General features: G+C 52.5%; 13 protein-coding genes across 13 annotated transcripts; 6 read left to right on the top strand and 7 right to left on the bottom strand.

Moving 5' to 3' along the window:
* Positions 1–416: 416 nt before the first annotated feature.
* BD324DRAFT_576075 (RNA polymerase I associated factor, A49-like protein) lies at positions 417–1,944 on the bottom strand (the record flags this gene model as incomplete). Its single annotated transcript, XM_022013171.1, has 6 exons — positions 417–591; positions 629–913; positions 960–1,203; positions 1,244–1,533; positions 1,582–1,759; positions 1,812–1,944. 6 exons carry the CDS (start codon positions 1,942–1,944, stop codon positions 417–419), a joined length of 1,305 nt encoding a protein of 434 aa, XP_021873486.1.
* A 201-nt stretch (positions 1,945–2,145) lies between these two features.
* On the top strand, positions 2,146–3,697 carry BD324DRAFT_614661 (major facilitator superfamily domain-containing protein). The gene is made up of 3 exons (XM_022014625.1): positions 2,146–2,545; positions 2,587–3,093; positions 3,141–3,697. Exons 1-3 carry the CDS (start codon positions 2,175–2,177, stop codon positions 3,628–3,630), a joined length of 1,368 nt encoding a protein of 455 aa, XP_021873485.1. The 5' UTR covers positions 2,146–2,174; the 3' UTR covers positions 3,631–3,697.
* Positions 3,698–3,726: 29 nt separating this feature from the next.
* BD324DRAFT_586717 (hypothetical protein) lies at positions 3,727–6,556 on the top strand. Its single transcript, XM_022013747.1, has 7 exons — positions 3,727–3,867; positions 3,915–4,021; positions 4,063–4,178; positions 4,216–4,337; positions 4,374–4,489; positions 4,527–4,747; positions 4,788–6,556. The coding sequence occupies exons 1-7, from the start codon at positions 3,844–3,846 to the stop codon at positions 6,455–6,457; spliced, it is 2,376 nt and encodes a 791-aa protein (XP_021873484.1). The 5' UTR covers positions 3,727–3,843; the 3' UTR covers positions 6,458–6,556.
* A 761-nt stretch (positions 6,557–7,317) lies between these two features.
* On the bottom strand, positions 7,318–7,919 carry BD324DRAFT_648329 (hypothetical protein; the record flags this gene model as incomplete). Its single annotated transcript, XM_022017824.1, has 4 exons — positions 7,318–7,397; positions 7,464–7,653; positions 7,702–7,729; positions 7,774–7,919. 4 exons carry the CDS (start codon positions 7,917–7,919, stop codon positions 7,318–7,320), a joined length of 444 nt encoding a protein of 147 aa, XP_021873483.1.
* Positions 7,920–8,095: 176 nt separating this feature from the next.
* BD324DRAFT_614655 (hypothetical protein) lies at positions 8,096–10,744 on the bottom strand. The gene is made up of 8 exons (XM_022014624.1): positions 10,631–10,744; positions 10,496–10,579; positions 10,435–10,457; positions 10,378–10,385; positions 10,307–10,327; positions 10,217–10,271; positions 8,851–10,179; positions 8,096–8,813 (listed from the first exon to the last, which is right to left on the bottom strand). Exons 1-8 carry the CDS (start codon positions 10,689–10,691, stop codon positions 8,169–8,171), a joined length of 2,226 nt encoding a protein of 741 aa, XP_021873482.1. The 5' UTR covers positions 10,692–10,744; the 3' UTR covers positions 8,096–8,168.
* A 129-nt stretch (positions 10,745–10,873) lies between these two features.
* Positions 10,874–11,630, bottom strand: BD324DRAFT_614650 (hypothetical protein). The gene has a single exon (XM_022014623.1). It carries the CDS (start codon positions 11,534–11,536, stop codon positions 10,907–10,909), a length of 630 nt encoding a protein of 209 aa, XP_021873481.1. The 5' UTR covers positions 11,537–11,630; the 3' UTR covers positions 10,874–10,906.
* Positions 11,631–11,952: 322 nt separating this feature from the next.
* On the top strand, positions 11,953–13,125 carry BD324DRAFT_227575 (S-adenosyl-L-methionine-dependent methyltransferase). The gene is made up of 2 exons (XM_022012227.1): positions 11,953–12,061; positions 12,126–13,125. Exons 1-2 carry the CDS (start codon positions 12,028–12,030, stop codon positions 12,785–12,787), a joined length of 696 nt encoding a protein of 231 aa, XP_021873480.1. The 5' UTR covers positions 11,953–12,027; the 3' UTR covers positions 12,788–13,125.
* Positions 12,887–13,914, bottom strand: BD324DRAFT_648325 (FAR-17a/AIG1-like protein; the record flags this gene model as incomplete). Its single annotated transcript, XM_022017823.1, has 7 exons — positions 12,887–13,125; positions 13,174–13,336; positions 13,375–13,445; positions 13,490–13,554; positions 13,595–13,622; positions 13,660–13,666; positions 13,705–13,914. The coding sequence occupies 7 exons, from the start codon at positions 13,912–13,914 to the stop codon at positions 12,887–12,889; spliced, it is 783 nt and encodes a 260-aa protein (XP_021873479.1).
* Positions 13,915–14,380: 466 nt separating this feature from the next.
* Positions 14,381–14,775, top strand: BD324DRAFT_568650 (hypothetical protein; the record flags this gene model as incomplete). Its single annotated transcript, XM_022013043.1, has 3 exons — positions 14,381–14,524; positions 14,581–14,662; positions 14,705–14,775. Coding segments are annotated over 3 exons (297 nt in total), but the record flags the coding sequence as incomplete, so codon positions are not given.
* Positions 14,776–15,014: 239 nt separating this feature from the next.
* BD324DRAFT_614629 (hypothetical protein) lies at positions 15,015–15,679 on the top strand. The gene is made up of 2 exons (XM_022014622.1): positions 15,015–15,094; positions 15,146–15,679. Exons 1-2 carry the CDS (start codon positions 15,055–15,057, stop codon positions 15,646–15,648), a joined length of 543 nt encoding a protein of 180 aa, XP_021873477.1. The 5' UTR covers positions 15,015–15,054; the 3' UTR covers positions 15,649–15,679.
* On the bottom strand, positions 15,680–18,648 carry BD324DRAFT_614626 (hypothetical protein). The gene is made up of 8 exons (XM_022014621.1): positions 18,482–18,648; positions 18,409–18,431; positions 17,148–18,362; positions 17,008–17,113; positions 16,760–16,971; positions 16,351–16,722; positions 16,235–16,313; positions 15,680–16,198 (listed from the first exon to the last, which is right to left on the bottom strand). Exons 1-8 carry the CDS (start codon positions 18,527–18,529, stop codon positions 15,782–15,784), a joined length of 2,472 nt encoding a protein of 823 aa, XP_021873476.1. The 5' UTR covers positions 18,530–18,648; the 3' UTR covers positions 15,680–15,781.
* A 302-nt stretch (positions 18,649–18,950) lies between these two features.
* BD324DRAFT_575430 (hypothetical protein) lies at positions 18,951–20,635 on the top strand (the record flags this gene model as incomplete). Its single annotated transcript, XM_022013126.1, has 10 exons — positions 18,951–18,999; positions 19,051–19,083; positions 19,146–19,400; positions 19,440–19,519; positions 19,563–19,652; positions 19,691–19,727; positions 19,785–20,139; positions 20,180–20,451; positions 20,501–20,567; positions 20,605–20,635. 10 exons carry the CDS (start codon positions 18,951–18,953, stop codon positions 20,633–20,635), a joined length of 1,269 nt encoding a protein of 422 aa, XP_021873475.1.
* A 132-nt stretch (positions 20,636–20,767) lies between these two features.
* BD324DRAFT_648320 (hypothetical protein) lies at positions 20,768–22,195 on the bottom strand (the record flags this gene model as incomplete). Its single annotated transcript, XM_022017822.1, has 1 exon — positions 20,768–22,195. One exon carries the CDS (start codon positions 22,193–22,195, stop codon positions 20,768–20,770), a length of 1,428 nt encoding a protein of 475 aa, XP_021873474.1.
* Between the last annotated feature and the right edge of the window lie 37 nt (positions 22,196–22,232).

Here is a 22,232-nt window from a genome sequence, read left to right as displayed (position 1 = left end):
TCCCAGCGCCACGGACGGCCAGTTTCCAACAAGCCCCCCTCACGCCAATGGTGATTCAGACTCCGCGACTGGGCTTTCATCCCTCGACTCAGGCGAGAGATACTCAAGGGATGGGGCGCATGGTTCTCGTCAACCCAATAGTGGCGGCCCATCTCCGAAAGGGAGGAATAGTGAATGTTACTAGCCGAGACGGCACACGACGATGGAAAATCTCATTACCGGCAAGTGCATCCAGCCCAATCGTTAACCCAGCATAAGAAGGCGGATAGGATCAGTAGGCGCGGGCGCTTAATCACCCTGAAAAGAGATACCGTCTTGTAACCTGATCTTGAGTCAGATCTTTGTAGCATCTTTTGTCCTCATAACAGCGAGACGCCGAATGTCATGTCATGTCATGCAGATGAGTGTCATGATGGTTATCGTCTACCTCTGGCGGGGGCTCGTGTCTTGGGTTTAGGGAACTGAACCGGCGCTCTGAGGACGGCTTTTCGTAAAGCTTTGGCACCATCGAGGGTCACTCCCAGCTGCTCTCGTTCCTCAGGCGAAGGTATGTCGATACGACAGCCGAGTGATTTGAAAATGTTGATGAGTCTGTAAAAGTCAGCGAGAACTGAAAGGTACGACTCACTTTGCCGGCTGGAAGCTGAGATCCTTTGCGATGGACGTAACGTCTGCTTTGAAGTCTGACAGGTGAAGGTATGCTACGCATATCCAAGCGAGGAGCTTGGTCTGTAGCTTGTCTGTTATTTTGCGCTTATTCCCTAAAGATTCGGTGAAGCGTTCGAGCAGACCATTCAGCAATGGCGCAGGGATCGCTGAGAACTTTGACCCGAGTTCCGCAGTCGTCGAACGAGCAATGTCTCCAGACCGGTCGTTGAGAGCCATAAGGGAGGAGAGAAAGAAGCACATTCGCCTGCCGAGCGGTAAGTGTCGACTCAGCTGGTGAGGACCACGCTTACATTGAGCTCTTCTTGAGGGATGACGAGATTGCGGATCCAGAGACCTCCCTCATCTTAGTCTCGATGAATCTGCTCCGACGATACGGCAGCAATAGCGCCCGGCTCCGGTCATCCTTCTGTTTGAGCAAAGTAGATGCATCGATGCAGCTCCATTCCCCGTCGCTGATCATTGATTCGCGGGGATAGACCTGGGCGGGATCATCCGTAGATGTGTTCGGGGTCGGTATAAGCTCTGACGGCAGGGCTGAAGATCGATCAGCCTGGATTCTTGAGTGATCACCCACCCTCAGCCTCAGCTTCTTTTGCACCAATGGTCTCCATCAGGTGACCTCTAACATCCTGCATGGCATCTGCATTCAACTTGTTTCGTTCCTCCGCCCGGATCTGGGACTTTGCTTTACGCGTCCCAAAAACCTCTCCAAGGTTATTTCGCTTGGTCCTGTAATCGTCTGCTTTTTCCATCTGGAGAGCGACGTTGGTCATTCGTTTCGAGCGGTGGACCATGAGGTATAGAGGGGACGAAGCGTGAATTTGAAGCGTACCGGCGTCGGGATCATACACAGCAGGTAGATACCTGGTTTTGATAAGCGAGCTGCAGACTCGTCATGATAGGTACACTCACTGGCAATCCGAGCTCTCGTTTGAGCCTCCATGATTCCTGTTGGAAGAGACAAAGTCTACATCTTCAGTGTCGCCGGCCAATAGGGTTGCTTGAAGGGCAAGTTCTTCACCAGAGTCGGCATCACGGGAGTAGAGCCTGAAAGGAGTATCTTTCGAAGGCCGAATAGATGGGAAGTTGACTGTGACCTTGCGTGAGCAGCAATTATAGGGATGAAATCTTGGTGTACACACCAAAGACTGGACCAAGGGATGAAGACGGTTCCGTGACGGTGACGTTCAGGGTAGAAGGTCCAGCCTCCATGCCATCTTCCACGGCCACTGATTTACGTTTGTGGCTCTTCTTGCTACGCTCAGCTGACGACATGACCGATGAGAAATTGGATGCTACACCACCTCGTCGTCGCTCCTCGACATCGTCTGGAGGACGTTTGTTCAACTTTTTTGTCCAGGGACGGGCGGTGACCGCCGAGATTCCAGCCACGTGGCGGAGTTGTACCTCCACTTTGTGTCTTCTATAAAAAGAGTAGATCCAATGGGCTCTTCGGGTTTGGAAACATACGCCCCACTCAGCTGCAATCCGATGTCCAACCCAACATGCCTATCTTACAATCTATAGCGGACGAGATTGGCTTGTCAATCCTGTCAAAAGCACCTCGAGATGCTCATTTGCTCATCCTCCAGCGAGGTTTTCGGTTGGTAGCCTATGGACAATCTACATTGGTCCTCGTTCAGTATCTGAACAAGTTGAACATATCAGACTTTCGAATAGGACTGTTCATGACCTTGACGCTGGTCGGTGATGTTCTGGGAAGTTTGGTCTTGACCTTGTTCGCGGATAAATGGGGCCGACGCAAGGTCTTGACCATTGGGTGCGGGCTTATGGTCTCGAGTGGATTGGTCTTTTGCACCAGTGGGTCGTATTTCATCCTGCTGCTCGCAGCTATCTTTGGGGTGATATCGCCGAGGTAAATCCAGAACTTGAGCTTGTGAGGCTCACTTTGTCCAGCGGGAATGAGATTGGACCTTTCAAAGCTATCGAGGAGTCGACACTAGCCACGCTAATCCCTAAAGAACACCGTTCAACCATCTTCGCCTGGTATGGTCTCTTCTCCGCCTTTTCAGCATCTCTCGGATCTCTGACCGCCGGACATATCACTCAATATCTACAGAACGAGGCCTTTTGGTCCGAGATCGATTCGTACCGCTTTGTGTTCGCCATGTACGCCATGTGGGGCATCATCAAGGGTGGATTGACACTCTTGTTGAGCGATCGTTGCGAGGTGGATGGAGCGTCGGCTCAGCAGAAGGCAAATCCGCCGGGAGAAGAGAATAGTCGCGATGGTACCGCCGATCAGGTGCCGTTGCTTGAGAGAGGAGAAAATGGCCAGCCAGCACCGATACCTAAGGAGCCTCCTCGAAATGCCCTTGGCTTGACGCAAGAAACCAAGGAGAAGGTCATCACTTTGGGTCTTTTATTCGGATTGGACAACACTGCCTCGGGCTTGGTGCCACTGTGAGTCGGTTGATGAATGCAGATTCTGCATGGCTTACACCCTCCAGATCTTTCGTGATCTACTACTTCTCTACTCGCTTCTCCCTGGACCCAGGCACGCTGGGCACCACGTTCTTTACCACATCCGTCGTCGCTGCACTCTCAAATCTGGTCGCCGCATCGTTGTCCAGACGTATTGGCAATGTCAAGACAATGGCTTTCACTCATCTACCATCTGCCGTCTTTCTCTCCATGATACCCCTGGCATCTACATTCACCGTCGCCCGAGCATTGCTCATTGCTCGATTTTGCACGGCGCAAATGGATGGAGCACCTCGGTCAGCCTTCCTTGCCAACTACATTCCTGATAAGGAGCGAACATCGGTCATGGGCATCATTAACGTCGTCAAAACGATTTGTCAGAGTTTTGGCCCATCAGTCACTGGATATTTGGCTGGAAGAGGGTGGATCAGGTTCAGTTTCATGGCTGCTGGAGCAATGAAGGCCAGCTATGATCTGATGATACTCTACTTCTTCTCAAAGGCATCCATCCAATGAGATTGGTGGCGCCGCCACAACTGAACATCCCCTTACGTAAATTGTTGCATGCAGCAAAGTTGAAGTCTGCAAACAAGAAATCAAGACGCGATCGAACAGTGATCACATCTCGATCATGAACGTTAGCAAATGAGCGAGACATAGATCTCCCAGCACCGCCGATCAGGTGCTCTCGTCTGAGAAATCTTGAATTTCCGATCCGATCTTGACGCGATGGGAGTGCCAGGTCTGTGGGACGTGAGTGCTGCTCCGTCTTCATCTTGAATGATCACTGACATGCTCAGCTCTTGCGGCCCGCCGCAACGAGAGCTTCATTGTCGACCTTGTCCCGAGATGCTTTCCTGGCGAATAAGAATGGATTGAGGGCATTGACTATCGGTATCGATGCATCGTGAGCTCGTCGATGTCCGCTCGCAGCTGATTCAATGGCAGCATATGGATCTTCCACGCCCAAGTACCGATGTACGGGGAGAACCCTTTCTTGAGGACTATATTCTACAAGATTACATCATTGTTACAGCAGCCTGTCTTGCCTGTCTTTGTCTTTGGTGGGTGCGGAACCTCTTTTCGTGCTGACACTCCCAGACGGACCCAACAAACCTACACATAAGCGAAATCAACGGGTTGCTGGTCAATTTGGAACGGCCGATCACAATAGTCGAAAGTTCAAGGAGCTGCTAGATATCTGTGGACTCGAGTGGTGGAATGTGAGTAGCATGTAGCTGAATCCGCTGAGAACCTAGGCACCTGGAGAAGCAGAGGCAGAGCTTGCCGTCATGAACCGGCAAGGCAAGATCGATGCCGTACTTTCGGACGACGTCGATGCGCTCCTCTTCGGCGCGACGTGTCTATTGAGAAAGTGAGCCTGTCAATGGACAGTCTAACAATGATCTCAGTAACTCGCCGACTCTGTCTGGATCTCATGCTTCTACTCAAAATACCTCGTCCAGAGCCGATAGCAGACAATATGAAATGTACCGTTTAGAAGCCATCAGAGACGAGTGGGCTGCTCGCGAAGGTACAATGCTGCGGACAGAAGAGGATTGCCGCTTAGCCATGATCCTGGTTGCGCTGTTGGCAGGAGGAGATTATGCTCCCGAGGGCGTGTCCAGTATTGGTGGGTGCGCGGCATGATTTCCTGGCTGAACTGCCTATAGGCCCGACTATTGCTCACGGCCTTGCGCATGCTGGTCTCGCCGACTTCCTTCGACAGTACGATCCCGCTTCACCAGCTTTCCAATCAGTCCTTGCTACTGTCCGCCAACAAATTCTTCACGAATTGAGCACCGATGAGTCGAAATTCCTCGGCCGTCGTTACAAAGCGTGTGCTACCAAATTGAGCGAAATGGCTCCAAATGAGATCTTCTCCCCATCAGCTCTCAATAGCTATCTGCGGCCAGTCACTTCGCCTCTTGCAGATGTCGCCAATGGCTGGCCTGGTTTTGGTAATGGCGAGCCGAGTCGGAGTCGAGGTAAAGCGAGAAATCAGGGACGGGGTGACCTCGAAGGAATGGCTAGAGCCTGCGAAAAATACTTTGAATGGGGTACCAAAGAGCTTGTGGGCAAAAAATTTGCAGGCGAAAGTGTCGGTCTATTTGGCTCGGAGATCGTCAATGACGCTCGGGACTGGGTTATGTCTCGAGGGAACAATGTTGGAGGACCGTCGTCCACAAGAGGAGAATTCAACAAACAGTCTGGTCGAATCACCTCGTTCTTCGCAACCGTTCACCTGTCTTCGCCGTCCACTTCGACCGTCGCCAAGGCTCTCCACCACACTCAAACGACTCCATCAAGCTCTGTGCTGCCTCCGTATATCGTCAAGATACGTGGCAAGCGGAGCGACCCCACAAACCATGATCTTACCGAATACCGCCTCTCATATCGGACGGACGACTTCACCTCACGATGTCACGATGCTATGGAGGGCTCTCGTGTTGACCCAAAACTTTTGTCTGCCAGCGAGAGAGCCAAGCTTGGACTCGTCGGGAATGAGGACCCAGACATCCCCTCTGCATCGCAAATTTCAGCCCCAAGCCAGAAGAACGAATTCAGGGTCTGGCTCCCAGAATTCATGCTCGTCCAAGCCTGGCCCGGTCTTGTTAGCGAGTACGAGGACAGTCTCATTGCTAAGGAAGACGCGAAGGCTGCGAAGAAGTCGGGCGGAGTGAAGGTCAAAAGGGCTGTCGCCGTCACCGAGGATGCTCAAGCCTTCAAATCATTCTTCAGTAAAGTCAAAGGCAAGGGCAAGGCTGCAGCGCCGGTAGCCGAGGAGGAAGAGGTGGAGGAACCTGTTGAGACGCCCTCCACTCGGTCGTCCACACCGCAGCGATCAGTCCCGACCATCGATCTGACTGAATCACCCGATGTTCCCGGATCGAGCGCTCTCTGCGCCAAATCTTCGTCATTGCCTTACATCATCAAGAGGAGTCGAGTTCCTTCTAGCTCATCTCGATCTGCATCGTCCCAACCGGCCGATACCGAATCATCGAAAGCGAAGCCGCCCAAGAAGCCAGTCAGGCGATCGGCCAGATTGTCCCGAGATAATTCTTCGACCAAGGGCAACAAGGATGCCCCGATTAGTCTCATTTCTTCGGACGAGGAGACCCCTAAACCGGCTAAGCCACTCCGAAAACCACCCGCTCCGTTCCCTCTTCTGGCCATTGCTAAAGAGACTTCACTGAAACCTAGAGAGTCGCTCTCACCGAGCAAGGAAACGGCTGTTCTGGCCGCGTCGAAGGGCAAGATGAATGCTGGAATGGGTACGCAGGTGCGGCTGGAGCTTGCAGTTGTCAAATCAACAAGGAACTCGCCATCGAAGAGGATTTGAGACCACTGACTTGGGTGAGAATTTCTCACGCCGACGACAACGATTACGATTACGATCACGATTATGGTATGTTGTATAGAATGCAAATACATTTCCGAGAAGCGTTGTTGCGCGAAATAAGAGGGCGTTTGCGATCTCACGAGCCAACCGAGTCTTCTTCATACAGGCTACGCGGATTCACCGCTAAGCCTCCTGCTCTAGCTAAGTCCTCTTAACTTAGATCAGAGTCCGGAACCGCTGGACTACACTTCATCGCGCGCGAATGATCCGACGATGCCTGCATGTCGTTAAATTTAGCCTCTCCGTCCGTGGTTCGAGACCGGGAGCAGCTGCTCGTAGATGCTCATCGCATCCGCGGTGGAGAGAGACGTCGCGGAAGAGTGACATATGACCAATTTCACGCTGAAGGGTCCGGGTGCTTAGTTTATCGTTGCTTGATGTGAGTTATCCTCGTTCGAGTGGCACAAGTGTCAACGATTGCTTTGCTGATATCTGTCAGCATTCAGAGAAAGGTCTTGAGTGTGAGCTGTTAGCTTTTAGGAGTGGACTGTGTCAGCTAAATGGACGTGAAAAAGTGAGAGGGAAGGTGGGATCCATACTGGTTCATTGTAGCTCGGAGGAGCTGGGGCAGCCACGCACCAAGTCAAAGAAGTTGGAGCTGTGCTAGGAACATCAGGAACATCGGGAACTCCAGCTGTCCGAAGCGAGGGAAACGCGATCAGGATCCGGTCAACATCGCAGATTCAAGGTACTTGGGATTCGGTTTGCTTTCATGTCATGTTGAGGGGACAAAGCATGACACGATGCTATGGATGCCATGAGTGATGCCAGGCAGCCCTGAGGCTTATAGGCCCGTATAGCTATTGAGACTGGATAGCTGAGAATTCGAGGCGATTTCCAGCGTAATCTCTGGCAAAGAAACGCGTAGGATACTCGGCACCTGGAAGACAAAGAACAACATATCAGTCATACCATTTTTTTTTTGGACGAGTCTACTCCGTCTCACCTTTCGCTCCTGAATTCTCCTTGCCAGGCTCATCACACTCAAGTGCGGCGGCCTGTGAACCGGATTTGTGATGCTCCCAGATTCGCTTTTGTAAAGCTAAGAGCGCCTCAGGGGAAGATAGCTGGAAGCAGGGATGACGACTGGATTGAGTAGAGTGATGAGTGGGGTCTTTTTCGAAAGCGACATGGATCTAAGAGGACTGTCAGAGGATCTCTCTCTCTGACAAATGATGGCCTACCTGCTGAGGTCCGTTGCCTATACGGAACCTGATACTGGGTCAGACATGTCGATCTTGCTCCCTTCAACTCACCATAACAACATGTCCCTCTGGAGAGCCGGCACGGGATCCGAGTGAAATCCGATCACTTCACCATAGAATTCTGTTGCAAGCTGTAGCTTACCCGGTGGGACTGTCAAGTTGACGTGCTGAAGTGCGATCGGTGTGTAGTCTCCCATGGTTGGCGACGATGGATGAGGAGATGGAGTTCATCTCAATTGCTGACATTTAAAGGCTCCCCGGGCCGAAACTTGCCGGGCGGCAAATGTTTGGTCCGCTAGACTTCGCTGGGCGCAATGCCAGTCTTGTCGCATCCTACTGCTAGATGCAGGACGCCGATTGGCCCTTGCGCACATCCAGTCCATCCCACGTTGCATGCTCAATCGTACAAAAACTGCGTTTTTTTCCCCCTGACATACTGGCCACACCTAACCATACGTCACCTGCATCTCGCCGGAATCCTCCTGATCTGAAGGAACGTAGTCCTTGCTGGTGAACGCCTTGCTGCATTGTGCCATGGTGACACTGGCTCGGGAGATTGGGTCGGTTCGGTAAAAGTCCTTGATAGGGTTCTTCATATCAGTGGATGAAAGCGCATCGGTTTCGACGTTGGATAGGTAGGTCAGCCCAGCCTTGAGGATTTCCAAAGAAGTTGTTTCCCGCGATGTCGGTCTCAAGAGAGACGGGCAAACTTCCCACATTCGTTCGTTGAGCTCGATGATGTCGTCATATGGCAATGGGGTACCTAACACTTCTGAGAGAGCTCGGATGATTTGCCAGTCTTCTCTGCTGGCTCCTGGTGGAGGCACAGCCACTCGGCCGACCTGTGTCCTGCCCTCTGTGTTGACCCACGTGGAAGCCTTCTCAGTGTAGGCTGAACCTGGCAAGCAGACGTCGGCAAATTGAGCTCCGAGATCACCATGATGACCTTGGTAAACAACAAAGGCAGATTCCGGGATTGACTCGGGGTCAATCTCGTCGGCGTTGAGCAGATAGATGAATTTTGGTGTAGTAGCGGATGCTTTGGCCGACGGACTGAAACCGATATCAAACGCTGCAGAACGGGAGGCAACCTGTACATCAGCGAGACTCGCTTCGGGCCCAACTCACCCGTTGCAAGATGGAGAATCCGTTCCATTCCTCTGTCAAGAACCTGTCTGCCTGTTTCAAAACATGCTCGGCGACCGACTTGAGTACTGCCCCTCCATCCTTGCTCTCCATGACTGCACTACCGACGACCACCATCGGCTTCTTGGCGTTCTTCCAGATTTCCGCGAAGCCGCCCTTGTTCGTGCTCTCGAAGAAGTCGGCCACGGCTTTCGGGGTTGTTCCGAGGTGCTCGTACTCAAAGATGGAGTCGAACTTCTCGCCAATAACCGCAAACTCTGCCCCGCTGTGAAGGTATGACTTTCTGAATCGAGAGTTGAGAACGGCTGCTTCGTGTCGAGGGTTGGTGCCAATGAAGAGAACGGCATCGGCGTCGCCGGCATTCTCTATTCCAGTGTTGAACAGGTAATTAGATCGGATGTCGACACCATGAGCGAGAGCCGAGTCCCCAAGAGTCTGATCGAGGGCGAGATTCTCAGATCCGTGGTAGTTTATGAGATCTTTGAGCGCGATGAGCGATTCAGCGTCTGCCAAGTGTCCAGCGACAGCTTTGATTTCATTCTTCCGCGCCCCGGACTGCCGTAGCCCCTTCTTGATTCTCTGTAAAGCCTGTTCCCATGTGGCTGGGACGAATTTGTCGCCTTGTCGAACGAGGGGCGTTGTCAATCTTTGGTATTTCAGACCATCGTAGGCATATCTGGTCTTGTCGTTGATCCACTCTTCATTGACCTCATCATTGATCCACGGTTGGATCCGCATGACCTGGACGCCACGACTGTCTACGCGGATATTGCTGCCAACGGCATCGAGGACATCCACACTTTCCGTCTTACGCAGTTCCCAAGGACGAGCCTGGAAAGCGTACGGCTTCGAAGTCAAGGCTCCGACGGGGCAGAGATCGATAATGTTGCCAGACATCTCAGAATCAAGGGTCTTTTCGATGTACATGCCGATCTGAAGATCATTTCCACGTCCAGTCGTTCCCAAATCTTCGACTCCAGCGACATCGTTGGCAAATCGGACACATCGAGTACATTGAATACACCTGTTCATCGATGTCTTGACGATTGGTCCAAGATCCTTGTTTTCGACCGCCCTCTTTCCGGTAATTTCGTGGAATCGAGTCCTGTCTGAACCATAACGCATCGATTGATCTTGTAGATCACATTCTCCACCTTGGTCACAGATCGGGCAATCAAGAGGATGATTGGCTAGCAGGAATTCCATGACGCCTTCACGTGCCTTGTGGACCTGAGGAGTGTTGGTGAAGACTTTGGACCCTGGCATGGCAGGCATTGCGCATGAAGCAACGGGTTTGGGTGACCGCTCGACCTGTTACAGTGAGTCAAAGCTGGTCTTGATCGCTCACCTCAACCAAACACATCCGGCAGTTTCCAGCAATGGCTAATCGATCATGATAACAGCTGCATGTCAGCAATCTCAGCACAATGAGACTCACAATCGAGGCACAGTAGCTCCGCTGAGAGAAGGTCAGTATGGGGTCTCTCAGGTCTCTTGGACGTTACGTACGCTGCTTCCTGCATCAAATGTCAGTATATATTACATTTACTTGGGCAGAGCACTCACGCAAGCCTGGATCAGAGCGGTACCTACGACGTCAGGGTTCCATCAGAATGTCTCTACTCACCTTGCGGAACCGTGACCTCCTTGCCGTCTACAGTCAAGGTAATATCAGCCCGAGCAGCCCTGCTCGATGCGAATGTCCGGGTGACTGTGACCGATGGTCAGTCAGCGATGATGCAGATCCAACGCAGAGACCCACGCTGAGCTTTCGCAGCCAGATGTCTCGGGAGTGATCGCGTCGCTGCGAGCTGCCTGAGCATCTTGAACCGATCTAGCACTGTTTGTGCCGGAATACTATGAGGTATAAGGCTGGTTGGAGGATGGATGGAAGAGGGGAGGTGTTCGAATTGGTGGTGGTATTTTAATTGATCATCCCGTTAATCAGTCAACCGTTGCCCAATTGAATCAGAGCTGTTAGATGCAGCAATAGAACTGTGGATGTCTGGCAAACAGTGGTATGCATTGTGCGATTCTGCTATACCCAGCTTCCCCTGTAGACACTCTTCTCGTCCTCTTCTGACTTGAGCTCTCCCCAGACAAAATCATCCTCCCAACTCCTCTCCCTTGCTTTTTTCAGGATCCGCCTTGGTCGTCCGATGGTCTTGTCTTTAGGTTCGTTGGACTGTGTAGCCTTCGACTTGACTTTAATCGATCGCGCGAAGAACCGGGGTCGGAGGTTTGTGCCAAAGATGGTCTCGAGATCCGATACGAGGTTCTCCCTTGGTTTTGGGTCGAAGAGAGATAATTCGGCAGGAAGAGTGAAAGGGGAAGAAGGGGCCTGCGGCGCAGGTTCGTTTATCGGCCGTTCGGAATGGTAGAAGCGCGAATGAGGGCTGAGAGGCTGAGCGAGCCTTGATGTAGAGCTGCGAGCTGCTGACTCGATAGGAGTCGATGTGTTCGACCGGAATGACCCCCATGATGACGAGTCGGAAGAGCTTGAACTGAATGTGGCAGGGAGTGATCGGTGTCTGGGACTGACTTCGACGGACGATCTGTGGGTTGGTACGTAGTGCGTCGCAAAGGGGTGATTGGGTGGGAGATTAGGTGTCTTGACCGCGTAAGGGGGAGAAGGTGCAGGCCTAGAAGGTACGAAAGAGCGGGACATTGTGGGATGGCGCTGAATATCTGTGATGAAGTGGATGAGTGCTTATCTTTCCCTCACCACCTCGAGCTAGATATACCCCTATGCATGCCTTCACCATCTCGTCTCTTGAGGTCTCTCGAGAACGATGTCAGCTGTCAATCAATACTCATAGCCATGATCACTGCTTGACATGTCAACATACAGCTTCGAAGCCTACTCGAAAGGAAAGACATGTGGCTCGTTCTGCTTATTGTTCATTGGAATCTCTTACATCCTGCCGGCAAAGACATGGAGTACCGCTCAGACGTGAAACAGTCCAGACATCCATCATCCAGTCAGGCTCTCCGCTGCATGCTCGCGTCCATCTAGCCATCACAGTGCTTCATGTTCGTAGCCGCCTGTCCATTCCATACCCGCCACCACCACCTTGAAAATCCCTCAGTCCCGTCGGAAAATGAGATGGGCAATCCCGGATCCCATACGAGCGCTGTTCTATTCTATATTCCAGTGGGATGTCATTGGGGGTCAACAGACTAAATGATAGAGGTATGAATTAGCCGCATCCAAGGTTCACATAGCTCATCCCTGTCCACCATGTCCGACACTGCAGCTCAAAAATCTACCATCTCTTCCTCATACAATGCCATTGCGCAGAAATATCACGATTGGGCATCTCCGCGACCCACGACAGACAGAGCAGACTACATTGATCGATTATCTCACATTCTACCTAAAGATGCCAAGATACTGGAACTAGGCTGTGGATCAGGTGTACCGGCCACTCAACAATGCGTCAAACTCGGATACGACGTAACCGGCGTGGACGTTTCCTCCAAGCTCATCGAGATTGCTCGACGCGAAGTACCTGGCGCGACTTTCCACGTCTCAGACATGATTTCGTTCACGCCTCCCAATGGAGAGAGATTTGACTGTATCATGGCTTTCTATACCATTTGGCATCTTCCGCCGGACGAGGAGGAGCTGATTCTGCGTAAAGCAGCGACGGAATGGCTCAAACCGGGTGGATGGCTCTTGTTCAATCTCATGACCGTCAAAGGCGAGCTCAAGATGGACGAATGGATGGGTCAGACAATGATCTCTTGGGGTCTAGGAGAAGATGGCAACAGGGAGCTCGTCAAGAAACTTGTGGATGAGGGACTGATTGAGCCCGAATCTAAAGATGGGACTGGCAGTCAAGGTGAAATCAAGGTGGAAAAGGTCGGCAGATTCGATGAGGGGATGCACTGGTTCCTGCTGCAGTCAAAGGCATAAAAAGGGGGGCAATGTGAATGCGTGTACAAATCTAGCCCGTGCGTGTAAATGTTACTATGCGGCGAGCACACGCAAAGCACTGGTCTGTTTATGCCGCCACTACTCATGAAGCCCGTTCAGTCCCCAGAATGCAAAGAGCGATCCGAAGGTCGCCGTGATGTACAGTATGACCCGAGGAATGAAGTCCATCACGTTGAGAAAGGGGTAAGGGAATTTGCCGTTGATGGTGGCACAGTGTTCCACCCAGACGCCGTAGAGCGTCCCGAATGTAAGGGCGAGGAGCGGTGCTCCGATAGTAGATGCTGGAGGGGTGTATTTCTTCTCGAGGAAGAAGAAATCTGCAGAGGTCATCAGCTTGATCTGGTCTATAGGGCGGAAGGACTGACCAAAAAGCAACGCAAAAGCGGGTAAAGCATGCATCGATAGGTCCATGTTAAGAGGAATCTTGAACAGCAAGTCGGTCGCGGGAACTGAAGAAGGGACGGGTGACGAAACATCCTCTGGGCTCTTGGGGAACATCAGACTGGGAGCGAAGATGGCCAGTGGCCACTGATACTGTCAGCGTCTCACAGGACATCAAGATTCACATAGATTGAAGCGATCACGATTTCCACTGGAAGGGCAAATAAAAGCAACCCCCTCTTGATTCGATGTAGTTCTGAGGCATTAAAGCGTGACATGGGGGCAACTGGCGGTACCTACTACGCAGCGATGGGACGAGGTCTTTCATGCTTGACAATAGCATGGCAGTGATAGAGATGAATAGTCTGAGAACAGTCAGTAGGTACTCAAGCGGAGATGCCTCACCCTACAATAGTGAGGTATTGCAAGAAGCCTGTATGTCAGCCAAGGGGGATCAACGGACGAATCACCTCCATACTGGAGGAAGTCAGCCATGAGCAGATAGCATGACCTACTTGAGCTTCGACCTTGTTGTCCCGTGCTATGGCGTTTAGGCCCAAGAATCCGTTAAGCATCTGTCCAGCCGTGCAGCTGTGAAAGAGGAAGTGACCGAGATGTCGACGTGGTCTCGATGCATCGTAGCTCTTCTTGGAGCCTTTCACTTCATCTCGACTGTCATCCTTCGATATAGGAGTCATCTTTGGACCTCCATTGGCTTTGCTCATCGCGAGTCGGGGTGGAACTGACTTCTCGTGTTAGATGTCGAAACAACAAAATCCTGATATTCGATCGTAACGAGGATGCGGCAGTGGCACCGTGATCGAGACCTCTGGAAGATGTAGCCCTACGGCAGGATCCCAATGCGATTCAGGAGAGAAGTTGAGCCGGACGGTGACCCTCAGTCGCAATCTTGATTGCCAGCTGTGGCGATCCCGTCCAATCAATGGTAAGCTATGATTGAAAGTCAACGTGACTGATTGATTGATTCTGTGTCGGGTCAGTCACCGGCGAATGACGTCTTGGACCCCTGTGGACTGGCATTTTATGTTCGGACGTTGGTGACAAATAACCTCTTCTTGCTGTAGTCTTCTTGTACCATCGACCATGTCTAACTACTCTTACCACCTCCTCGTGCCCATCTTTCTCCAATGTGTCCTCACCTCGAGACCAGCGTTCATCTCCATGGATGCGGATGACAATGTTTACCCTCGAGGCAATATTGAACGAATCTCAAAATCCAAGAAATTTAGTCCAGAGCAGGTCGGACTGCTCAAGCGATTGGAAGCAGCGGAGAGAAACTCGTGGGATGGCTTGCCTATCATCTGTACTGCCATCGTGAGCTCGGTCTCTGCTAGGAAGCGCCCGTCGCTGATCGCATCATTACTCTAAAGGTTGCTGGAAACACAGCTGGACTGAGTGCCAATTATCTCAACGCAGTCGCTGGTATATACCTCGGTCTCAGACTCACGTACGGTGAGGTTTGAACAGCAGCGGTCACGAAGCTCACATTTGCAGTCTACCTCTATGCTACGGTGACAGACCCAAAGAAGAGCTACGCGAGATCCCTGGTTTACTGGCTCAGCAACTGTAGGTCCTTCGACTTGGACTCGTGCTCATTCATCTTCTCAGTCTGCTCAATGGTCACCCTAGTTAGAGCTGGAAATGCTCTCAACGCTGCTAGATTCTGAGCTCCGCTGCTGTCTGTCTTCCTATCTTCATCATCGATGCAGCCCATGCCATACATTTTATAGCTGCCCGTAACAGCGGCAGTCTCCGCCCCTGTGAGGTCATCATGCATACCAAAGCTCTCTCTCAGCTAGCACTGATCTTGAACTGCATCTTGCACGACTTCTCGTCAAATCATCATGTCATATGATATGCAGACACCGACAGACCCCAACGCAGGTCAGTGAGCCTCATCGCTCTCTCCCGAGCCACCCTGACTTGCCGATTCAGAACCCAGCTCGTCTCGCACTAAGCCTCGATCTCTTCGACCTCATCTATTCGAGAATGAGATAGCTTCATCCAGACCATTCCAAGAAGGACGGATCAAGCCTTCTGATTTGCTCACTGACGAAGATTATAAGAGAATGAGGATCGAAGCGGCAAAGAGGGCTTTTGTCGGAGGGATCGCAGCTTCAGGCATGACCAGTGAGGCTGTTCGCGAGAATTCACAAGCTGATTCACATGCAGCGTTCGCAGTCAGAAAAGTCTGGCCGAAATTGACCCACGCCCAGCTCGGCATGGTGTTCATGACATCCGCTGTACTTGGTATCTGGGCTACGACAGCATCTTACCTTCAGTCAGAAATGCGGGTAGTCTACCGTAAAGCAGAGGACATGTCCAGAGCACAAATCGCAGCCCGGGGACTGGGACCGAGTGATACCGCCGTAAATGGAGAACCGGTGTTGAGAGACCCATTTGCGGTAGATGGAAGTGCATCGAGCATACGATTATGATATGCATTGGGAATGGAGCATCAGGCGACGTAAACCGCCCAATCGTAGCGTTGAGATGATACAGCCGATTTTGCAGCGTGAATTGCCGGAAGGCAAGTCTTGCCCTTTTTGGCACGCATGCGCAGGTCGTATTCTACGAGTGGACGACCGCTACACCTCCCTGGCGGAGCCCGCCCTGTTCCTTGACCAATTCCGTCTCACTGTCTTCGTCCTCATCTTCTCCTCGTAGCGATCGCGTCAGGTCGACCATCGGACGCAGACTCGATCTCCGCTCGTGACCTCGGAACAGGGCCGACTGACCTGAAAACATGACTCGAGAGCTGCTGGGACTTTCGCGTCCAGTAACGGAACTCCCAGGAGATCCGAATGTCATATTGCCAAATGTGTAAGAGGTCTGCCGTGATGAATTGTTCGAATTGACAATCGTCATGCTGCTGGCCAAGGTTTGATTTGAGTTTGAAACGGGCGAAGAGAGAGTCAAGAGCAATGACTTGAGGTTTGGCAAAGTCTGGCGAACATCCATCGCTCGGATATTGGACTCTTGCATGAGCTAAGGTTTTAGCTAGAGTCGATACTGACGTCTCACAATTTCGATATTTTTGTTCAACAAGAACACGGCATACTCGTATCTATATCTCTCGACCCCTTTCGCATACAGCGGGAACCTGAATCGTCTCAGAAGGATACAACTGCACTACTCACGATCTTGGACCTTGCATTATGCTGATGACGTCTTTGACCAGACTTCGACTGCCGACACATGTGACAGGGTATGCGAGTCCAGAGGTCGGACCCGCCAGGTGACCGAGTATTTGAACTACCATGGCAGCGTATCCCAACGCGGATGCGGTCGTCCGCTCATCGACTTTGCATCCAGCAGGCAGATGGGACGTTGGGACGGACAAAGGTGGAGCGGGATCTTTCGGAGACGCCGGAATAGGAAGCGGTACGTCCAGAATGCTATAGAGCAAGGTAGGAGGGTGGAGTGACTGGATGGGGAAAAGTGCGTCCAAGGACTGGGCATGGAACATTCGCCAACGGTGTATCGCGGGGAAGGAACCTAACCGTTCAGATCTGGAGAATCAGAAAGCTGACACTTGGATTGACGTACTCTACAGCGTCGAGCGTAAGTTGAAGATCCGCACACTCTCCGCTGATGAGATCCGATCGCTGCTCTGCATTGATAAGGTCTGACCGGCGGCGATCGTTGGCCTGTTTGCGCTGGACGATATGTGCCTCGCTCGCTTGTAACATATTGTCGACATGCCCTGAAGCCTTTTGGACCCAGGCACATCGTGTTTCTCGCTGCGCAATCTCTCGGCGCTAGCATGGTCAGTGCGGTCTTTGAACCTCGCTCACGAGAGCCCGCCAGTCCACATCCTGCTGCAGCAACACTTCAATGCGTGCCTGTACGCGAGCAATCTCTCGCTCAGTGTCAGCGAGGACGGACTGCATGTTGACGAGCCTGGAGATCAGCGCAGCTGTGCGCGTGCACGTACTGAAGTAGTCCGCCGACACTGACTCCATCCTTCATGCGTGTCTCTCTGAGACTGCGTTGTACGATATGGCGAATGGTCTGCGTCTTGGTCTTGGCCGAGCGACTTTGCGGAGCCTGGCATAGGTAGTATATTCCGCGAGGATCCGAAGACAGTGTTATTTCAAATGTGTTTGGGTCAGATACCTGTTTCTCGCGTCGCCTCAGATCCTGCAACCGAATACGACGACACAGATCGTTTGCCCTCCGCCAGCCTCTGTCATCGTCCTCATACCACACTTCCACATCGAATGTGTCAAGACCAGACTCCTCAGTCGTGAGCCAGGGAGCAAAGTCCCCCTCAGATGCTAGTGTAACGAATCTCGGGTGAATGGACGGGTGATGGATGGGTGAGATATAGAAGGGGACGTCTGGCCGGGGGAAGGGAGAAGAGTACGTTGGGGATCGTGGAGACGAGACAGGTCGGATCTGCTTGCCGCTAAAGGACCGATTCAGAGGGGGGACAGAGGGTCGAGATAGAGGTTTGCGTGAGCCTGATATCATGCTCGGCAGATCCTTGCTCGCAGCGGAAGGAGATGCAGTGGGAGACGACACGATCCGAGTACGAATTGTTGGACCGAGTTTGGGCGAACTCAGGGGCGAAGGTATTGGCGAACGGGCGTGAGGTCCTAGAGGAGACGTCGCAGAGGATGACGACCGAGCTCTTGAGGGCGATGAGCCAGTCGTCACAGAGTCCTTGTAAGATTCCTGGGATCCGAATCGTCTAGCTTGAGGCCTAGCATCCAGCTGATCAGTCTGTGGAAGCCTGAACACTATGAATGTTCTTGCTAGTCGTCTAGTCGTCATGGCTGACTCCTGTACTTCGATGAAAGAAGAAGATACATGACCATGCTGTATCGCCTCCCCTGCCAAAGTCTGAGATCTCGGTCGAGGGATTCTCTGACGGAAAGAAGACTGGACTGGAGAGATGGGCGAAGTGGGATGAGCCGATACAGAGGGGGATCTGGATGGTCTCAACGTTGACGTAGATTCTCGTCGAGCTCGACGGGATTCTCCGTGATCTAGCGATAGCGATGAAGAAAGGCCTTCTGGCGAATTATGGACTTTTGACGACTCGCCAAGCGTGGTGTAGCGTTCGTCATTTTCAGTAGGTGGATCCGAGATGAGTTTGGAAGCGAGTGGGATGGATTCGGGCAGAGTCAATTGGTGTATGCGAATCCTGCGAGACATAAGCTCATATCCTACGAATGCCATGCCCCGCTCACCCCGTAATGTGCCGGATCAGAGGCTGCAGGAAACATCAGTAAGAGAGTCATCTTGAGCGCGCGCAAGACTCACCTTTGTTGGCGGACCGTCAAGCACATCACCATCAAGCTCATCCGACATCCTCCTAGAAGAGTGGAGCTGAGGTACTCTAGTTGGTGGCCCGTCTACCCTATCATCCCGTCGATCTCTTCTCCCAGCGCAGTGTGTTCCAATGACCTTGCTCGTCGACTCCAGACTTATGGACGCCATTGAGTATTGACGCAGGCAGTGGTGTTGCATCGAGGCACGGCGGCGATCTCCGCCTGCCGGTGACGTTTGTATCGAGCGCACTCGGGCCACCATTTTCATTGTTGTTCTGGTGCATTCGACATTGGAAGTTCAACTGGTCAGGTCATTAGGAGCTGCAGTGGGCGGTCAAGCTAAGGATATTCGGGGTTATTGAATACTCCTGAACGGCTTGGCCATCGGGGCGAATCCATCACTGGACCTGCGTAGACTTATCACTGCCCCGTCACTGCCTGATCGCTAAGCAGCGGCAAGCATGTCGTCCGGACAGGCGAGCTCTCTCCCGCCCAAGGGAATGCCAATACGTGAGCTACTTCACTATCCTGATTGGGCTGTTGGCTCATCTTCCAAACCAGTGTCTGGACCTCCACCTATCGTCGAGACAGCAGGTGCGCCTGACACCGGATCCATTCGATACCGTGAACTGATCATGCCTACTTGCTGACGATAGAATGTCGACGATGTAACAAGGAGTTCAACCCTTTGTGGCGAAGAGCTCATAGCTGCGGTCACTGCGGTTATCAATACTGCTCCACTTGCCTTTCCGATGGCCAAGCTTTGATGCCTCGGAAACCTGGGGCCAGCTCTACCTCAACCAATCCGTTCACCGCTATCAAGGAGGAGTTGGGTTTTTCTGAAAAGAAGTCGACGATGAGCGGTTATGATGTGGAGAGTGTCTGTCTGAACTGTCTGAGCATGCTGCAGGGTGGGTTCAAGATGTGTCGCTCGGGACTGATGTCGAAAGTCACCGCGGCGCCGTTGAATATTCTACGGTCGTTACCGTTGAAACGGCTCAAGGGGTATTTGGAAGCTTACAACATCGAAGTGGGTCATGACCCCTCGATGCCTGTGCTAATCTTCTCAACAGTGTGTCGGACCCAAAGAGAAGGAAGACTTTGTACAGGCAGTGCTTAAAGCCAGGAATCCAACAACAGGATGTCTGTCGCCCGAAGCAGAGGTAAAGCTTTGATGTCGCAATGTAGCTGACTGCGGCAGAGCTACTATCGCCGCAAATCTGTGCCCAAGGGCAATGGTTCTGGTTCTTCCGGCACATCGAACGCATCACCCCAGACTGAGAAGCCTGCACGAGCTGGCCCCTCCTTCCGGCCTCCACCACCTCAATCAAATGGTCAGTCCATGCACTCGACGCAACCATTCCAATCCCGACCTCCTCCCCCTCCACCACAGCAGTATCGCCCACCACCTCCGACCAGCTCTCGTCCCGCTCCTGCCACTCCTACATCAACTGGCCCTTCTCCAGCTCGTCCTCGTGCTGCAAATCAGCCTGCCCCTCCCAAGCCTGCGCAACCCCCACCGCCCGTCCCGACTCTGTACTCTCTCGTCAGCCTACCGCTATCGTACCTGTCAAGTCTGAGTATAGGCACTCTCAAGGCTATTCTGTATGAGAATCACGTTAGAGTCGACTTCAGTCAAGTTTTGGAGAAGTAGGTGGTTGTATATCAACCAAAACTGACCTACTTCCAGGGGAGAGCTGGTGAAGCGAGTATCCGAGCTGGTGACGGACGAGCGAAAACGGCTCGAACGACAAGCTCGTGAAGAGCAGCTCGAGGCAGAGGGTCGGAGCGCCGAGGCGAGGGAGGCGTCCCCCGCTCCCGATGGCTCGACAGGAGAAAAGGAGGCAAGACAGGTGCCAACGGGACCCACGCCGGATATGGATCATGATCGCTGCGTAGTCTGTCAAGATGAGCAGGCTACGCTCGCTGCGGTAGACTGTGGTCATCTCGCAATGTGTAGCCGTGAGATCTGCCAAATTGGGCGCTGAGCGTTCAACTGACGATTGCACAGACTGTTCTGATTTGATTATGGCGACAAGTCGAGAATGCCCTCTGTGTCGTACGAGAATCGTGACGCCGTGAGTTTGGAGCCACCTGTTTCGCTGACGACTACAGGCAACGACTAATCCGCATTTATCGCGTCTGAGCCTAGACTCAATAAGATGCGTCTCTTCTCGGGCAACCGTATCTAGAGTCTCAGTCATACCTGGTGTACAATGCGATTACTGCCATTCCATGCGAATACAACGAGTGCTAGAGTCGTACAACAAAGCCATCTCTACCATGGTCGTGAGCGATCAAACATCTCATATCCTTCCTCTTCCAATGCATTAGGTGAGCCCGGGCCGCGAGACCGTGGCCGCATATGCTCATACCAAGCTTCATCTCCTCGGGACCTCCGTTCAGTAGAGGGCGAGGACCCAGCTTGCCCTTCTTCGAGAGATAATCGCTTTGATCTTGTATCTGTCGATTCCCGCGTCACCGTTCCCGATATCTCAGTCATCCCTTGACTTGAGAGGCCAAGCGTCGATGAAGATCGTTTGCCTGCCAGACCACTGGTCGAACGTCCCGCTTCGCCCACCTGTCGTAACGGACTAGGCCGTAAAGGCGAAAACGTCTGACCGTCTTTTCGCGAATTTGATCGTCTCATATTGGCTGACAATGGGTCGAGTGTTGTGCCTTGTTTGCCAGAAGGATTGGGGGTGTTTCCAGATTTCGGGAAAGACAATTGAGGGGTACCCAAAGCGTGGTACGCTCGTAATCTTTCACTGAGTTGGCCCAGTCTATCCATGATATCCTCCACGCCTTTCTCTCGCTTAGCCACGGTGTCGTCCGGGTCCGATCCCTTGGAAGCACCCGATGGAGTTGGAGCTTTTGAAGAGCGATTCGCCCTTGGCGGTGTTGATTGTTCCGATTGAGGCGTTCCGACTGGTTTTGACGTTCCGGCCGATTTCGCAGACTGAGGAGCCTCGAACTCCTCTCCAACTTTCTCCAGACTTATATGTAAGCGTCCGATCTCTTCTTGTACCCGTAAAACGCCTTCCAAGTGACCTTTTAGGACTTTGACCATCTCCTCGGCGGAAGGAGAAATATTCGCATTGAATATATCAAAGATCGGCTTCCCGTCCAGGGAGCTCGGATCTATGCTCAGAGGAGAAGGCTGAAGAGGACTCCCGGCGATCCCGGGAGCAGAAGCGGAACGCTCGAGACCTGGCCGATCGTCATCTGCCAGGGAGAGAGGCGTGATGAATTTGGAGAGGAAATCATCGTGAATGGTCGCAGGCGGTAGCGATGCGGCACTTGCCTTCTTGGGGGATGATCTTCTGTGTAGTTGCGGAGGTCTCTGGAGAGTTGGGACATCCTGCGCCGATGCAGAGTCGGTATCGGAGATGTAGATGAAACTGTCAGAATGCGTCTGTTGTGTGCGATGATCGGTATCTTGTTCCGGGAGCTGCAGGCCTACTCCTGGAGCGTAATCTCTAACTACCGGCTCATCCTGCGATGAGGTCCTTGAAGTGTCTTCATCTACACGAGTCAGACTCGGACGATGGTTCAGATGAGGTGAGTCGACTGGACTGGAGTGAATCGTTCGAGCGATAGATTGAGGAGATTCAGCGAAAGCAGGACTGGCCGCTGGTCTGTCCGTAGACGGAGATGGAGTCGACCCGCTAGATTTCCGCCTTGGACTGGGATAGTAGGGCCACATTGGATCTACATGGACGTGTGCTATGCGTAGCAAAGTT

This window comes from Kockovaella imperatae (assembly GCF_002102565.1).
Source record: "Kockovaella imperatae strain NRRL Y-17943 chromosome Unknown BD324scaffold_2, whole genome shotgun sequence".
Lineage (NCBI taxonomy): Eukaryota > Fungi > Basidiomycota > Tremellomycetes > Tremellales > Cuniculitremaceae > Kockovaella > Kockovaella imperatae.
Note: the sequence above shows the minus strand (reverse complement) of the source record. Positions and strands in the feature narration are given on the sequence as shown.

Bases quoted from the DNA above. Each gene is read 5' to 3' on its own strand.
- BD324DRAFT_614661 (XM_022014625.1), top strand. From the start codon at position 2,175: ATGCCTATCTTACAATCTATAGCGGACGAGATTGGCTTGTCAATCCTG. The intron at 2,546-2,586 runs GTAAATCCAGAA...CACTTTGTCCAG, and splicing joins TTTGGGGTGATATCGCCGAG to CGGGAATGAGATTGGACCTT. The intron at 3,094-3,140 runs GTGAGTCGGTTG...TACACCCTCCAG, and splicing joins GCCTCGGGCTTGGTGCCACT to ATCTTTCGTGATCTACTACT.
- BD324DRAFT_614655 (XM_022014624.1), bottom strand. From the start codon at position 10,691: ATGCTCAGGCAGCTCGCAGCGACGCGATCACTCCCGAGACATCTGGCT. The intron at 10,580-10,630 runs GTGGGTCTCTGC...CATCGGTCACAG, and splicing joins TCTGGCTGCGAAAGCTCAGC to TCACCCGGACATTCGCATCG. The intron at 10,458-10,495 runs GTGAGTAGAGAC...CTGACGTCGTAG, and splicing joins GGAGGTCACGGTTCCGCAAG to GTACCGCTCTGATCCAGGCT.
- BD324DRAFT_614626 (XM_022014621.1), bottom strand. From the start codon at position 18,529: ATGTCGGATGAGCTTGATGGTGATGTGCTTGACGGTCCGCCAACAAAG. The intron at 18,432-18,481 runs GTGAGTCTTGCG...TGTTTCCTGCAG, and splicing joins TTGACGGTCCGCCAACAAAG to CCTCTGATCCGGCACATTAC. The intron at 16,314-16,350 runs GTGAGTAGTGCA...GAGACGATTCAG, and splicing joins ATAATGCAAGGTCCAAGATC to GTTCCCGCTGTATGCGAAAG.
- BD324DRAFT_614629 (XM_022014622.1), top strand. From the start codon at position 15,055: ATGTCATATGATATGCAGACACCGACAGACCCCAACGCAG. The intron at 15,095-15,145 runs GTCAGTGAGCCT...TTGCCGATTCAG, and splicing joins ACCGACAGACCCCAACGCAG to AACCCAGCTCGTCTCGCACT.
- BD324DRAFT_227575 (XM_022012227.1), top strand. From the start codon at position 12,028: ATGTCATTGGGGGTCAACAGACTAAATGATAGAG. The intron at 12,062-12,125 runs GTATGAATTAGC...CCGACACTGCAG, and splicing joins CAACAGACTAAATGATAGAG to CTCAAAAATCTACCATCTCT.
- BD324DRAFT_586717 (XM_022013747.1), top strand. From the start codon at position 3,844: ATGGGAGTGCCAGGTCTGTGGGAC. The intron at 3,868-3,914 runs GTGAGTGCTGCT...TGACATGCTCAG, and splicing joins GAGTGCCAGGTCTGTGGGAC to CTCTTGCGGCCCGCCGCAAC. The intron at 4,338-4,373 runs GTGAGTAGCATG...CTGAGAACCTAG, and splicing joins GTGGACTCGAGTGGTGGAAT to GCACCTGGAGAAGCAGAGGC.
- BD324DRAFT_614650 (XM_022014623.1), bottom strand. From the start codon at position 11,536: ATGTCCCGCTCTTTCGTACCTTCTAGGCCTGCACCTTCTCCCCCTTAC.